This window comes from Crassostrea angulata, chromosome 7 (assembly GCF_025612915.1).
Source record: "Crassostrea angulata isolate pt1a10 chromosome 7, ASM2561291v2, whole genome shotgun sequence".
NCBI classification, from domain to species: domain Eukaryota; kingdom Metazoa; phylum Mollusca; class Bivalvia; order Ostreida; family Ostreidae; genus Magallana; species Magallana angulata.
The window spans coordinates 24,642,378-24,657,777 of NC_069117.1; the positions used below are offsets into that span (position 1 = coordinate 24,642,378).

The 15,400-nt window shown below is 38.3% G+C and overlaps 1 protein-coding gene across 1 annotated transcript in view; it reads left to right on the plus strand.

Annotated features, from left to right (window-relative positions):
* The window catches only part of LOC128191254 (uncharacterized), a 61,942-nt gene that overhangs the window by 3,796 nt on the left and 42,746 nt on the right, over positions 1-15,400 (plus strand). Inside the window, exons 3-38 of the mRNA XM_052863343.1 lie at positions 1,312-1,533; positions 2,640-2,858; positions 3,722-3,952; positions 4,087-4,296; positions 4,393-4,620; positions 4,738-4,950; positions 5,065-5,295; positions 5,430-5,639; positions 5,736-5,963; positions 6,081-6,293; positions 6,408-6,638; positions 6,773-6,982; positions 7,079-7,306; positions 7,424-7,636; positions 7,751-7,981; positions 8,116-8,325; positions 8,422-8,649; positions 8,767-8,979; positions 9,094-9,324; positions 9,459-9,668; positions 9,765-9,992; positions 10,110-10,322; positions 10,437-10,667; positions 10,802-11,011; positions 11,108-11,335; positions 11,453-11,665; positions 11,780-12,010; positions 12,145-12,354; positions 12,451-12,678; positions 12,796-13,008; positions 13,123-13,353; positions 13,697-13,906; positions 14,003-14,230; positions 14,348-14,560; positions 14,675-14,905; positions 15,041-15,283. Of these exons, the coding sequence (XP_052719303.1) occupies positions 1,312-1,533; positions 2,640-2,858; positions 3,722-3,952; positions 4,087-4,296; positions 4,393-4,620; positions 4,738-4,950; positions 5,065-5,295; positions 5,430-5,639; positions 5,736-5,963; positions 6,081-6,293; positions 6,408-6,638; positions 6,773-6,982; positions 7,079-7,306; positions 7,424-7,636; positions 7,751-7,981; positions 8,116-8,325; positions 8,422-8,649; positions 8,767-8,979; positions 9,094-9,324; positions 9,459-9,668; positions 9,765-9,992; positions 10,110-10,322; positions 10,437-10,667; positions 10,802-11,011; positions 11,108-11,335; positions 11,453-11,665; positions 11,780-12,010; positions 12,145-12,354; positions 12,451-12,678; positions 12,796-13,008; positions 13,123-13,353; positions 13,697-13,906; positions 14,003-14,230; positions 14,348-14,560; positions 14,675-14,905; positions 15,041-15,283 (7,971 nt within the window). The remainder of the gene's footprint in view (positions 1-1,311; positions 1,534-2,639; positions 2,859-3,721; positions 3,953-4,086; positions 4,297-4,392; positions 4,621-4,737; positions 4,951-5,064; positions 5,296-5,429; positions 5,640-5,735; positions 5,964-6,080; positions 6,294-6,407; positions 6,639-6,772; positions 6,983-7,078; positions 7,307-7,423; positions 7,637-7,750; positions 7,982-8,115; positions 8,326-8,421; positions 8,650-8,766; positions 8,980-9,093; positions 9,325-9,458; positions 9,669-9,764; positions 9,993-10,109; positions 10,323-10,436; positions 10,668-10,801; positions 11,012-11,107; positions 11,336-11,452; positions 11,666-11,779; positions 12,011-12,144; positions 12,355-12,450; positions 12,679-12,795; positions 13,009-13,122; positions 13,354-13,696; positions 13,907-14,002; positions 14,231-14,347; positions 14,561-14,674; positions 14,906-15,040; positions 15,284-15,400) is intronic.

A 15,400-nucleotide genomic window follows, 5' to 3' on the forward strand; every position in this document is an offset into this window, starting at 1 on the left:
GTTCCACTTATTCATATAAGATAAAATGTCAAATCCGATCATTTTATGTAGAAGTTTATGAATAATGTTATTCAAAATTTAATCAAAATTAAATCGACGTTTCTGGAAAGAAAAAGATAGACTGAAATGGTGATCCAGTCGACTAGGAGGTCTTTTCACGCTCCATTTTATATAAATCTTTTCTCGTAATAACGAGATCTTTTCTCGTAATTACAAGATAATTAACTCGTAATAACGAGATCTTTTCTCGAAATTACGAGATCTTTTCTCGTATACTCGTAATAACGATATCTTTTCTCGTAATAAGAGATCCTTTCTCGTAATTACGAGATAATTAACTCGTAATTACGAAATCTTTTCTCGTAATAACGAGATCTTTTCTCGTAATTACGAGATAAAAATATTTTTATGTGGCCCTATTCGTCTTTCGTATATATAGTATACTGTTAAGTATATTTAAAATATATAAGTGATAAATATAGACTCAAATGTTTAACTTATTCAAATTTTCTCTGCTGGTTTATTAGATTATACAATCCCGTTTGTGAACTTCTCGTGCTTACAAAATATTTCCATGGTTAAGAATGAAAACTAATTAATAAAAATAATATCTGTATAAAAAAAAAAACACCGAGAAAGACAGAGACAAAAAATAAAATTGATTTTTATTTTTTTTCCCCAAGATGATGATCAAGATGGTGAGACGGATGAAGACTGTGCGTTACCCCTTCAAGGTGGGAATGTATAGAATAAGAATAAATGATTCACATTAACAGTACATGCGATTTAGTTACGGTTAAGCATATTCCCATACAAAAAGAAATATCAGCAGGATGTTTTGCAATTTAGATATTTTATCCAAATTCCTTTTTAAAATCACAACTAATGCAATAATATAAGTGTATTGTACTTTAGTTGATGGCGGGTGGTCAAACTGGCAAAGTTGGGGTCAGTGCACAGCCTCCTGTGAAAACGGAACCATGGCGCGCCAAAGAACATGCGACAATCCTACACCAGCGTACGGAGGCCAAAACTGTAGTGGGTCAGGCCAAGAGACGAAGCCCTGTGACACGGGGAAAGCTTGTCCAGGTTTGATTTTTTTAGCGATAAATTTTTGGTAAATTGATTACGTTGCAGTCGGTACTTATGTTGCATTGTGTAAAAGTGCTCTATCATAAAATCGCGGACAATTATTTGATAAGGGGTTTCTATACGTCGTCGCAATCAAACGCCATTTGAAGTGAATGTTTTGTATTGAAATGTTGTTTAAGGGTACATCAGTTTCATGAATACGTGTTCCCCTTTTTACAGTGGACATCGACGCAGTGTGTCAGATGAATAAGACAGCTATTGTTGCCAACCCTTTCAACTGTGCTCAGTATTACGATTGCTCCAAGCAAGTCTCGGCATTTGGAAAGCCCTACCTGCAGGAATGCAAATACCCTGACCTTTTTTCGTCTGGTACCAACTCATGTGAACCGTTTACATCGGTTACTGGAAGTTGTGGCAGAAGGAAAGAAGCCCAAGCGCCATGTAAAACACTTTATCTATTCTCGTACCTTCCATCTGGAATCATTTGAAATGCAATAATTTATATATATAGAAACATATATTATATCTATCAGTAATTCAATATTGCTACTGGCCATAGTTGTTTACCACTTGATAATTACCAATTAATAATATCATATTGTCTTGACCGTGTCTTTGCAGGTGATTACGTTCAAAATAAATGTAATTCTACTGACCCAACTTGTAAACCCTGCCCAAAACGATTACCATCGTGTGTTGGACTACCTGATGGCAAACAGATATTTCCAGGAAAGCAGCTTGCTCCAGATTATATTGAATGTCAACAAAACAGGACAATGGAGGTCAAGAAATGTCATTTGCAATATTTTAATCCCCAGATGAAAGATTGCAAAAATTATTCCCGACGTAAGTATCATTGCATTAAAATGTCAACATTTTGTTTATTAACGTTTTGTCAGCATTTTGATTTTTAAAAGAGTCCCCGGCGTCGTTTAGATTGTCGTTGTCAGCAGCGTTAGTTTTTCAATTTTTATATATATTCTTTCCTAGAACCACTCAGCCAGATTCAACCATAGTATTTACATGTAGGAGGTTGTTAGAAAAGTCAATTTTGTTTTTAAAAAGAGAAAAAACGATTATTTTTGAAAATCGCACTTATAAAAAAACTACAAATATATTGTAATTTTGAAGAATTTTTTTCTAAAGAACACACGAACCAAACTTTTAACGTTTCAAACAAATATTTTTTAAAATAAAGAATAATTTAAAGTCTACTTAAACTGAACCTCATTGACCATTAAAAAAGAGATTAAAGCAAATGAAAAAATGCAAATTTCTACACAATAATGTAAAGAGGGAAATTCTACATAGGAAAATGTAGGGGAAATATACAAGCACCCCTCTCATGCAAGCAGCATATTGTTTTAAATCAGATATAAATATTTGATCCCGGTTGTGGTGGCATTAAAAGTTTAGAGATATACACTTACGTTTTTAGGTGATACAAAAAGGAAATTCTACCTCAGGCTAGTAGTGTGACAGACTGGCCTCTTGATTTTTTTTCGTTGATTTTAGTTTGCTTAATCTATGTTTTCTTTGTTTGATAGCTGTTTTAAACTTTCTGTGCTCAAAAAACCAGTCGGCTGCCATTCCGGATCCTGCAAATTGTGCCAAATATTATGACTGCTCTAAACTGTTCACGTCGACGACTCTTCAAGATATGACAACGGAATGCAAATACCCGGATCTATTCTCTGTAAAAGATGGCAAGTGCCAGGACTTCAAAAGTGTTAATTGCACCACAAGAAAAGAACCAATGGCACCATGTATGTTATTCTTTTCTGTATTCTCATTGAAAATCACGAAACAAATGGTTGAATCCTCCAATTCGTTATGAACTTATATCATTTTGTTAAATTAATTAAGCGATACTGTAACATCTGTATTCTCATTGAAAATCACGAAACAAATGGTTGAATCCTCCAATTTGTTATGAACTTATATCATTTTGTTTAATTAATTAAGCGATACTGTAACATATGGTTATTTATTCATACAAACGAATATATTTGCTTGCCATTTCAAGACCAACATACGAAAAAGTTACGAAAACGTTTAAATAATGAACAACCTGAGCCTATTTATTTTTCTCTCGATTTTTCAGTTGTTATAGCCAGTTTTTATTTTCGTTCAACTTTAAAAGAAAAAAATGAATTCCCTAAAGTTCAAACACCAAGTCGCAAGAGGAAAACATTGTAGTAAAAACCTTATCATTATGTCACATGCAATACTAGTACTAGTATGTACCATAATGCAATAAAGAATAAATCCGCTCTCCCCTGTCACAACATTTGCTGAAATTAAAAGCATGTGTTTTTTCGAGTCCTTTGTGCGATTTAAAAAGTTTCCAAAAGTAAATGATAACGATATTATTTGTATGTTTGCAACGTGAAAGTAAACGAAAATTATATCATTGCAAAAATAATTGGATGGCTATGGTATGAATAATAATATACACATTCTTCGAATTTTAAACAAAAAAAACCCAACCTTTTCTTTTATATGTTTCTATCAGCAGTTGTCACCACGCGTATTTTCTGTTACATGTATGATAGCAATATATACAATTTGCCCTTATAGATATAACACAATTAAGTTTAAAACATAATTTAAAAATAATTCATTTCAGGCGAATATGAGCAGAATCTGTGTCCAGCCAACAACCCGTCCTGCGCTCCCTGTCCTAAACGTCTGCCGTCTTGCATTACTTTGCCTGATAATCAGGAGGCGTTTCCAGGAAAATTATGGCAAGCAGATTACATTGTGTGCGACACCAATAGAACCATGAACATAACTACGTGTCCTCAAGGAGAATATTTCAATCCCAGACTAAAGAAATGCATGAAATCTGTTCCCCCAGGTAAACCAGCTATCTGTTGATTTACGTGTCACTCTTTCTACTAAAGATTCGGCGGATTGAAATAAATTCATTTGAAAATGAGACTCAAATATGGAAACCGCAATAATCAAAGAATTTCCAATTTTACTTTTCAGTGGACGTTCCGGACTACTGCTCAGCTCATCCCAAAGCGCTGCTACCAAAAGAGGACAACTGCGGCCAATACATCAATTGTTCAGATCCAGGATTTGATGGGAATCACACCATGGAGTGTCAGTATCCTGATCTTTTCTCTGTGACCACCATGTCGTGCCAATGGTTCGAGAATGTGACCTGTGATAGTCGTATGGAGCCACAAGCACCTTGTGAGTAGTTTGTTCGATCATTTTGCTTTGGAAGAAGTATCATTATAATTAAATGAGTCTATAAAAGTTCAATTTTTCCTCGTTTGTCCCTGATAGGCGAGTACCATCAAAACCAATGTGCACCGACAAACAAGAGTTGCATCCCTTGCAAAAAGAGACTCCCAAGTTGTGTGACATTATCTGATGGAAAGAATGCCATTGATTGGTTGCTCTGGAAACCTGATTATGCCGAATGTTACAAGAACAGGACCATGAAAATGGATAAATGTCCCACTCGCTTCTTTGATCCAGTTCAGAGAAAATGTACCGACAAGGCCAACCCAGGTGAGTGTCGCATTTTGATCTGTGTGTGACACACAGCTGTGTTGATTACATTACATGTTTAAAAAGTTGAAATCACTTTCTGTGTTTGTTTATTAATATCATTTTATTCATCTTTAGGCGATATTGACGAAATCTGCAAACAGAACCCCAAAGCCATTTTGCGGAAGAAAGATAACTGTGCTCAGTATTACAACTGTTCCGTATCTAACTCCTCCTATGGAGGTCACTTGCAGGAATGTAAATATCCGGATCTGTTCTCCACTGTCAGTATGGAATGTGAAAATTTCAAGACTGTAACTTGTGACAACAGAACAGAACCCCAGGCTCCATGTGAGTTTTGAAGGATATGAGGACAAGTATTTGAATGATTTTATAACTAATTATGACGTTCCGTCAAAATGTGGTAATGTGTTTTGTATTTACAAATGATTATGTATAATTCAGGTGAATATGCTCAGAATCTGTGTCCAGCCAACAACCCGTCCTGCGCTCCCTGTCCTAAACGTCTGCCGTCTTGCATTACTTTGCCTGATAATCAGGAGGCGTTTCCAGGAAAATTATGGCAAGCAGATTACATTGTGTGCGACACCAATAGAACCATGAACATAACTACGTGTCCTCAAGGAGAATATTTCAATCCCAGACTAAAGAAATGCATGAAATCTGTTCCCCCAGGTAAACCAGCTATCTGTTGATTTACGTGTCACTCTTTCTACTAAAGATTCGGCGGATTGAAATAAATTCATTTGAAAATGAGACTCAAATATGGAAACCGCAATAATCAAAGAATTTCCAATTTTACTTTTCAGTGGACGTTCCGGACTACTGCTCAGCTCATCCCAAAGCGCTGCTACCAAAAGAGGACAACTGCGGCCAATACATCAATTGTTCAGATCCAGGATTTGATGGGAATCACACCATGGAGTGTCAGTATCCTGATCTTTTCTCTGTGACCACCATGTCGTGCCAATGGTTCGAGAATGTGACCTGTGATAGTCGTATGGAGCCACAAGCACCTTGTGAGTAGTTTGTTCGATCATTTTGCTTTGGAAGAAGTATCATTATAATTAAATGAGTCTATAAAAGTTCAATTTTTCCTCGTTTGTCCCTGATAGGCGAGTACCATCAAAACCAATGTGCACCGACAAACAAGAGTTGCATCCCTTGCAAAAAGAGACTCCCAAGTTGTGTGACATTATCTGATGGAAAGAATGCCATTGATTGGTTGCTCTGGAAACCTGATTATGCCGAATGTTACAAGAACAGGACCATGAAAATGGATAAATGTCCCACTCGCTTCTTTGATCCAGTTCAGAGAAAATGTACCGACAAGGCCAACCCAGGTGAGTGTCGCATTTTGATCTGTGTGTGACACACAGCTGTGTTGATTACACTACATGTTTAAAAAGTTGAAATCACTTTCTGTGTTTGTTTATTAATATCATTTTATTCATCTTTAGGCGATATTGACGAAATCTGCAAACAGAACCCCAAAGCCATTTTGCGGAAGAAAGATAACTGTGCTCAGTATTACAACTGTTCCGTATCTAACTCCTCCTATGGAGGTCACTTGCAGGAATGTAAATATCCGGATCTGTTCTCCACTGTCAGTATGGAATGTGAAAATTTCAAGACTGTAACTTGTGACAACAGAACAGAACCCCAGGCTCCATGTGAGTTTTGAAGGATATGAGGACAAGTATTTGAATGATTTTATAACTAATTATGACGTTCCGTCAAAATGTGGTAATGTGTTTTGTATTTACGAATGATTATGTATAATTCAGGTGAATATGTTCAGAATCTGTGTCCAGCCAACAACCCGTCCTGCGCTCCCTGTCCTAAACGTCTGCCGTCTTGCATTACTTTGCCTGATAATCAGGAGGCGTTTCCAGGAAAATTATGGCAAGCAGATTACATTGTGTGCGACACCAATAGAACCATGAACATAACTACGTGTCCTCAAGGAGAATATTTCAATCCCAGACTAAAGAAATGCATGAAATCTGTTCCCCCAGGTAAACCAGCTATCTGTTGATTTACGTGTCACTCTTTCTACTAAAGATTCGGCGGATTGAAATAAATTCATTTGAAAATGAGACTCAAATATGGAAACCGCAATAATCAAAGAATTTCCAATTTTACTTTTCAGTGGACGTTCCGGACTACTGCTCAGCTCATCCCAAAGCGCTGCTACCAAAAGAGGACAACTGCGGCCAATACATCAATTGTTCAGATCCAGGATTTGATGGGAATCACACCATGGAGTGTCAGTATCCTGATCTTTTCTCTGTGACCACCATGTCGTGCCAATGGTTCGAGAATGTGACCTGTGATAGTCGTATGGAGCCACAAGCACCTTGTGAGTAGTTTGTTCGATCATTTTGCTTTGGAAGAAGTATCATTATAATTAAATGAGTCTATAAAAGTTCAATTTTTCCTCGTTTGTCCCTGATAGGCGAGTACCATCAAAACCAATGTGCACCGACAAACAAGAGTTGCATCCCTTGCAAAAAGAGACTCCCAAGTTGTGTGACATTATCTGATGGAAAGAATGCCATTGATTGGTTGCTCTGGAAACCTGATTATGCCGAATGTTACAAGAACAGGACCATGAAAATGGATAAATGTCCCACTCGCTTCTTTGATCCAGTTCAGAGAAAATGTACCGACAAGGCCAACCCAGGTGAGTGTCGCATTTTGATCTGTGTGTGACACACAGCTGTGTTGATTACACTACATGTTTAAAAAGTTGAAATCACTTTCTGTGTTTGTTTATTAATATCATTTTATTCATCTTTAGGCGATATTGACGAAATCTGCAAACAGAACCCCAAAGCCATTTTGCGGAAGAAAGATAACTGTGCTCAGTATTACAACTGTTCCGTATCTAACTCCTCCTATGGAGGTCACTTGCAGGAATGTAAATATCCGGATCTGTTCTCCACTGTCAGTATGGAATGTGAAAATTTCAAGACTGTAACTTGTGACAACAGAACAGAACCCCAGGCTCCATGTGAGTTTTGAAGGATATGAGGACAAGTATTTGAATGATTTTATAACTAATTATGACGTTCCGTCAAAATGTGGTAATGTGTTTTGTATTTACGAATGATTATGTATAATTCAGGTGAATATGTTCAGAATCTGTGTCCAGCCAACAACCCGTCCTGCGCTCCCTGTCCTAAACGTCTGCCGTCTTGCATTACTTTGCCTGATAATCAGGAGGCGTTTCCAGGAAAATTATGGCAAGCAGATTACATTGTGTGCGACACCAATAGAACCATGAACATAACTACGTGTCCTCAAGGAGAATATTTCAATCCCAGACTAAAGAAATGCATGAAATCTGTTCCCCCAGGTAAACCAGCTATCTGTTGATTTACGTGTCACTCTTTCTACTAAAGATTCGGCGGATTGAAATAAATTCATTTGAAAATGAGACTCAAATATGGAAACCGCAATAATCAAAGAATTTCCAATTTTACTTTTCAGTGGACGTTCCGGACTACTGCTCAGCTCATCCCAAAGCGCTGCTACCAAAAGAGGACAACTGCGGCCAATACATCAATTGTTCAGATCCAGGATTTGATGGGAATCACACCATGGAGTGTCAGTATCCTGATCTTTTCTCTGTGACCACCATGTCGTGCCAATGGTTCGAGAATGTGACCTGTGATAGTCGTATGGAGCCACAAGCACCTTGTGAGTAGTTTGTTCGATCATTTTGCTTTGGAAGAAGTATCATTATAATTAAATGAGTCTATAAAAGTTCAATTTTTCCTCGTTTGTCCCTGATAGGCGAGTACCATCAAAACCAATGTGCACCGACAAACAAGAGTTGCATCCCTTGCAAAAAGAGACTCCCAAGTTGTGTGACATTATCTGATGGAAAGAATGCCATTGATTGGTTGCTCTGGAAACCTGATTATGCCGAATGTTACAAGAACAGGACCATGAAAATGGATAAATGTCCCACTCGCTTCTTTGATCCAGTTCAGAGAAAATGTACCGACAAGGCCAACCCAGGTGAGTGTCGCATTTTGATCTGTGTGTGACACACAGCTGTGTTGATTACACTACATGTTTAAAAAGTTGAAATCACTTTCTGTGTTTGTTTATTAATATCATTTTATTCATCTTTAGGCGATATTGACGAAATCTGCAAACAGAACCCCAAAGCCATTTTGCGGAAGAAAGATAACTGTGCTCAGTATTACAACTGTTCCGTATCTAACTCCTCCTATGGAGGTCACTTGCAGGAATGTAAATATCCGGATCTGTTCTCCACTGTCAGTATGGAATGTGAAAATTTCAAGACTGTAACTTGTGACAACAGAACAGAACCCCAGGCTCCATGTGAGTTTTGAAGGATATGAGGACAAGTATTTGAATGATTTTATAACTAATTATGACGTTCCGTCAAAATGTGGTAATGTGTTTTGTATTTACGAATGATTATGTATAATTCAGGTGAATATGTTCAGAATCTGTGTCCAGCCAACAACCCGTCCTGCGCTCCCTGTCCTAAACGTCTGCCGTCTTGCATTACTTTGCCTGATAATCAGGAGGCGTTTCCAGGAAAATTATGGCAAGCAGATTACATTGTGTGCGACACCAATAGAACCATGAACATAACTACGTGTCCTCAAGGAGAATATTTCAATCCCAGACTAAAGAAATGCATGAAATCTGTTCCCCCAGGTAAACCAGCTATCTGTTGATTTACGTGTCACTCTTTCTACTAAAGATTCGGCGGATTGAAATAAATTCATTTGAAAATGAGACTCAAATATGGAAACCGCAATAATCAAAGAATTTCCAATTTTACTTTTCAGTGGACGTTCCGGACTACTGCTCAGCTCATCCCAAAGCGCTGCTACCAAAAGAGGACAACTGCGGCCAATACATCAATTGTTCAGATCCAGGATTTGATGGGAATCACACCATGGAGTGTCAGTATCCTGATCTTTTCTCTGTGACCACCATGTCGTGCCAATGGTTCGAGAATGTGACCTGTGATAGTCGTATGGAGCCACAAGCACCTTGTGAGTAGTTTGTTCGATCATTTTGCTTTGGAAGAAGTATCATTATAATTAAATGAGTCTATAAAAGTTCAATTTTTCCTCGTTTGTCCCTGATAGGCGAGTACCATCAAAACCAATGTGCACCGACAAACAAGAGTTGCATCCCTTGCAAAAAGAGACTCCCAAGTTGTGTGACATTATCTGATGGAAAGAATGCCATTGATTGGTTGCTCTGGAAACCTGATTATGCCGAATGTTACAAGAACAGGACCATGAAAATGGATAAATGTCCCACTCGCTTCTTTGATCCAGTTCAGAGAAAATGTACCGACAAGGCCAACCCAGGTGAGTGTCGCATTTTGATCTGTGTGTGACACACAGCTGTGTTGATTACACTACATGTTTAAAAAGTTGAAATCACTTTCTGTGTTTGTTTATTAATATCATTTTATTCATCTTTAGGCGATATTGACGAAATCTGCAAACAGAACCCCAAAGCCATTTTGCGGAAGAAAGATAACTGTGCTCAGTATTACAACTGTTCCGTATCTAACTCCTCCTATGGAGGTCACTTGCAGGAATGTAAATATCCGGATCTGTTCTCCACTGTCAGTATGGAATGTGAAAATTTCAAGACTGTAACTTGTGACAACAGAACAGAACCCCAGGCTCCATGTGAGTTTTGAAGGATATGAGGACAAGTATTTGAATGATTTTATAACTAATTATGACGTTCCGTCAAAATGTGGTAATGTGTTTTGTATTTACGAATGATTATGTATAATTCAGGTGAATATGTTCAGAATCTGTGTCCAGCCAACAACCCGTCCTGCGCTCCCTGTCCTAAACGTCTGCCGTCTTGCATTACTTTGCCTGATAATCAGGAGGCGTTTCCAGGAAAATTATGGCAAGCAGATTACATTGTGTGCGACACCAATAGAACCATGAACATAACTACGTGTCCTCAAGGAGAATATTTCAATCCCAGACTAAAGAAATGCATGAAATCTGTTCCCCCAGGTAAACCAGCTATCTGTTGATTTACGTGTCACTCTTTCTACTAAAGATTCGGCGGATTGAAATAAATTCATTTGAAAATGAGACTCAAATATGGAAACCGCAATAATCAAAGAATTTCCAATTTTACTTTTCAGTGGACGTTCCGGACTACTGCTCAGCTCATCCCAAAGCGCTGCTACCAAAAGAGGACAACTGCGGCCAATACATCAATTGTTCAGATCCAGGATTTGATGGGAATCACACCATGGAGTGTCAGTATCCTGATCTTTTCTCTGTGACCACCATGTCGTGCCAATGGTTCGAGAATGTGACCTGTGATAGTCGTATGGAGCCACAAGCACCTTGTGAGTAGTTTGTTCGATCATTTTGCTTTGGAAGAAGTATCATTATAATTAAATGAGTCTATAAAAGTTCAATTTTTCCTCGTTTGTCCCTGATAGGCGAGTACCATCAAAACCAATGTGCACCGACAAACAAGAGTTGCATCCCTTGCAAAAAGAGACTCCCAAGTTGTGTGACATTATCTGATGGAAAGAATGCCATTGATTGGTTGCTCTGGAAACCTGATTATGCCGAATGTTACAAGAACAGGACCATGAAAATGGATAAATGTCCCACTCGCTTCTTTGATCCAGTTCAGAGAAAATGTACCGACAAGGCCAACCCAGGTGAGTGTCGCATTTTGATCTGTGTGTGACACACAGCTGTGTTGATTACATTACATGTTTAAAAAGTTGAAATCACTTTCTGTGTTTGTTTATTAATATCATTTTATTCATCTTTAGGCGATATTGACGAAATCTGCAAACAGAACCCCAAAGCCATTTTGCGGAAGAAAGATAACTGTGCTCAGTATTACAACTGTTCCGTATCTAACTCCTCCTATGGAGGTCACTTGCAGGAATGTAAATATCCGGATCTGTTCTCCACTGTCAGTATGGAATGTGAAAATTTCAAGACTGTAACTTGTGACAACAGAACAGAACCCCAGGCTCCATGTGAGTTTTGAAGGATATGAGGACAAGTATTTGAATGATTTTATAACTAATTATGACGTTCCGTCAAAATGTGGTAATGTGTTTTGTATTTACAAATGATTATGTATAATTCAGGTGAATATGTTCAGAATCTGTGTCCAGCCAACAACCCGTCCTGCGCTCCCTGTCCTAAACGTCTGCCGTCTTGCATTACTTTGCCTGATAATCAGGAGGCGTTTCCAGGAAAATTATGGCAAGCAGATTACATTGTGTGCGACACCAATAGAACCATGAACATAACTACGTGTCCTCAAGGAGAATATTTCAATCCCAGACTAAAGAAATGCATGAAATCTGTTCCCCCAGGTAAACCAGCTATCTGTTGATTTACGTGTCACTCTTTCTACTAAAGATTCGGCGGATTGAAATAAATTCATTTGAAAATGAGACTCAAATATGGAAACCGCAATAATCAAAGAATTTCCAATTTTACTTTTCAGTGGACGTTCCGGACTACTGCTCAGCTCATCCCAAAGCGCTGCTACCAAAAGAGGACAACTGCGGCCAATACATCAATTGTTCAGATCCAGGATTTGATGGGAATCACACCATGGAGTGTCAGTATCCTGATCTTTTCTCTGTGACCACCATGTCGTGCCAATGGTTCGAGAATGTGACCTGTGATAGTCGTATGGAGCCACAAGCACCTTGTGAGTAGTTTGTTCGATCATTTTGCTTTGGAAGAAGTATCATTATAATTAAATGAGTCTATAAAAGTTCAATTTTTCCTCGTTTGTCCCTGATAGGCGAGTACCATCAAAACCAATGTGCACCGACAAACAAGAGTTGCATCCCTTGCAAAAAGAGACTCCCAAGTTGTGTGACATTATCTGATGGAAAGAATGCCATTGATTGGTTGCTCTGGAAACCTGATTATGCCGAATGTTACAAGAACAGGACCATGAAAATGGATAAATGTCCCACTCGCTTCTTTGATCCAGTTCAGAGAAAATGTACCGACAAGGCCAACCCAGGTGAGTGTCGCATTTTGATCTGTGTGTGACACACAGCTGTGTTGATTACATTACATGTTTAAAAAGTTGAAATCACTTTCTGTGTTTGTTTATTAATATCATTTTATTCATCTTTAGGCGATATTGACGAAATCTGCAAACAGAACCCCAAAGCCATTTTGCGGAAGAAAGATAACTGTGCTCAGTATTACAACTGTTCCGTATCTAACTCCTCCTATGGAGGTCACTTGCAGGAATGTAAATATCCGGATCTGTTCTCCACTGTCAGTATGGAATGTGAAAATTTCAAGACTGTAACTTGTGACAACAGAACAGAACCCCAGGCTCCATGTGAGTTTTGAAGGATATGAGGACAAGTATTTGAATGATTTTATAACTAATTATGACGTTCCGTCAAAATGTGGTAATGTGTTTTGTATTTACAAATGATTATGTATAATTCAGGTGAATATGTTCAGAATCTGTGTCCAGCCAACAACCCGTCCTGCGCTCCCTGTCCTAAACGTCTGCCGTCTTGCATTACTTTGCCTGATAATCAGGAGGCGTTTCCAGGAAAATTATGGCAAGCAGATTACATTGTGTGCGACACCAATAGAACCATGAACATAACTACGTGTCCTCAAGGAGAATATTTCAACCCCAGACTAAAGAAATGCATGAAATCTGTTCCCCCAGGTAAACCAGCTACTGTGGTTTCATCAATATTCGTTGAATACCAATTTTCGTGGATTTCGTTGTTAAGTTGATCCACGAAATTAAATGTTCATTGAAGATCAATTTCAACTAACATTTTGTATTGATTGGATCATTGGCCACGAAATTACGTATCCTTGAAAATGTGGTTTGCAGAGAATCCACGAAAATTGATACCCACGAAAATTAATGAAACCACAGTATCTGTTGATTTACGTGTCACTCTTTCTACTAAAGATTCGGCGGATTGAAATAAATTCACTTGAAAATGAGACTCAAATATGGAAACCGCAATAATCAAAGAATTTCCAATTTTACTTTTCAGTGGACGTTCCGGACTACTGCTCAGCTCATCCTAAAGCGCTGCTACCAAAAGAGGACAACTGCGGCCAATACATCAATTGTTCAGATCCAGGATTTGATGGGAATCACACCATGGAGTGTCAGTATCCTGATCTTTTCTCTGTGACCACCATGTCGTGCCAATGGTTCGAGAATGTGACCTGTGATAGTCGTATGGAGCCACAAGCACCTTGTGAGTAGTTTGTTCGATCATTTTGCTTTGGAAGAAGTATCATTATAATTAAATGAGTCTATAAAAGTCCAATTTTTCCTCGTTTGTCCCTGATAGGCGAGTACCATCAAAACCAATGTGCACCGACAAACAAGAGTTGCATCCCTTGCAAAAAGAGACTCCCAAGTTGTGTGACATTATCTGATGGAAAGAATGCCATTGATTGGTTGCTCTGGAAACCTGATTATGCCGAATGTTACAAGAACAGGACCATGAAAATGGATAAATGTCCCACTCGCTTCTTTGATCCAGTTCAGAGAAAATGTACCGACAAGGCCAACCCAGGTGAGTGTCGCATTTTGATCTGTGTGTGACACACAGCTGTGTTGATTACACCACATGTTTAAAAAGTTGAAATCACTTTCTGTGTTTGTTTATTAATATCATTTTATTCATCTTTAGGCGATATTGACGAAATCTGCAAACAGAACCCCAAAGCCATTTTGCGGAAGAAAGATAACTGTGCTCAGTATTACAACTGTTCCGTATCTAACTCCTCCTATGGAGGTCACTTGCAGGAATGTAAATATCCGGATCTGTTCTCCACTGTCAGTATGGAATGTGAAAATTTCAAGACTGTAACTTGTGACAACAGAACAGAACCCCAGGCTCCATGTGAGTTTTGAAGGATATGAGGACAAGTATTTGAATGATTTTATAACTAATTATGACGTTCCGTCAAAATGTGGTAATGTGTTTTGTATTTACAAATGATTATGTATAATTCAGGTGAATATGTTCAGAATCTGTGTCCAGCCAACAACCCGTCCTGCGCTCCCTGTCCTAAACGTCTGCCGTCTTGCATTACTTTGCCTGATAATCAGGAGGCGTTTCCAGGAAAATTATGGCAAGCAGATTACATTGTGTGCGACACAAATAGAACCATGAACATTACTACGTGTCCTCAAGGAGAATATTTCAATCCCAGACTAAAGAAATGCATGAAAGCTGTACCAAAAGGTTATTTGTTTTGGGGGGTTATTTTTGCTGTTTTTTATAATTTCATTGGTATAAACATTATTCATTGCTTTCGGACATTATTATATGCTAAATTCATTTGTAGATAATAATTTTTCTACGTTTTCATCTACACAGTTGACGTCCCTGACTACTGTGCTGCCAATACCAAAAGAGTTCTTCCTGATCCAGATAATTGTGCACATTATTATAACTGCTCATCTGTTCCCAGACAAGGCGTCCCGAGAATATCTTCTGCCACTGCCTTAGGGAAATATGGCGCTGAATGCCAATATCCGGACTTGTTTGATGACCTAACACAGCAATGCAGAAATTTTACTGACGTGAATTGTTCCACTCGTACAGAACCACAAGCTCCATGTGAGTATACCATTCTGTGTGCTAGGTTTTCAATGGAAGCAATGCAATACAAGAGTGTTATGCTCATACATCGAAACATTAATGTTTTATTTATATTTTTGTACTTTCAAAGGAGAT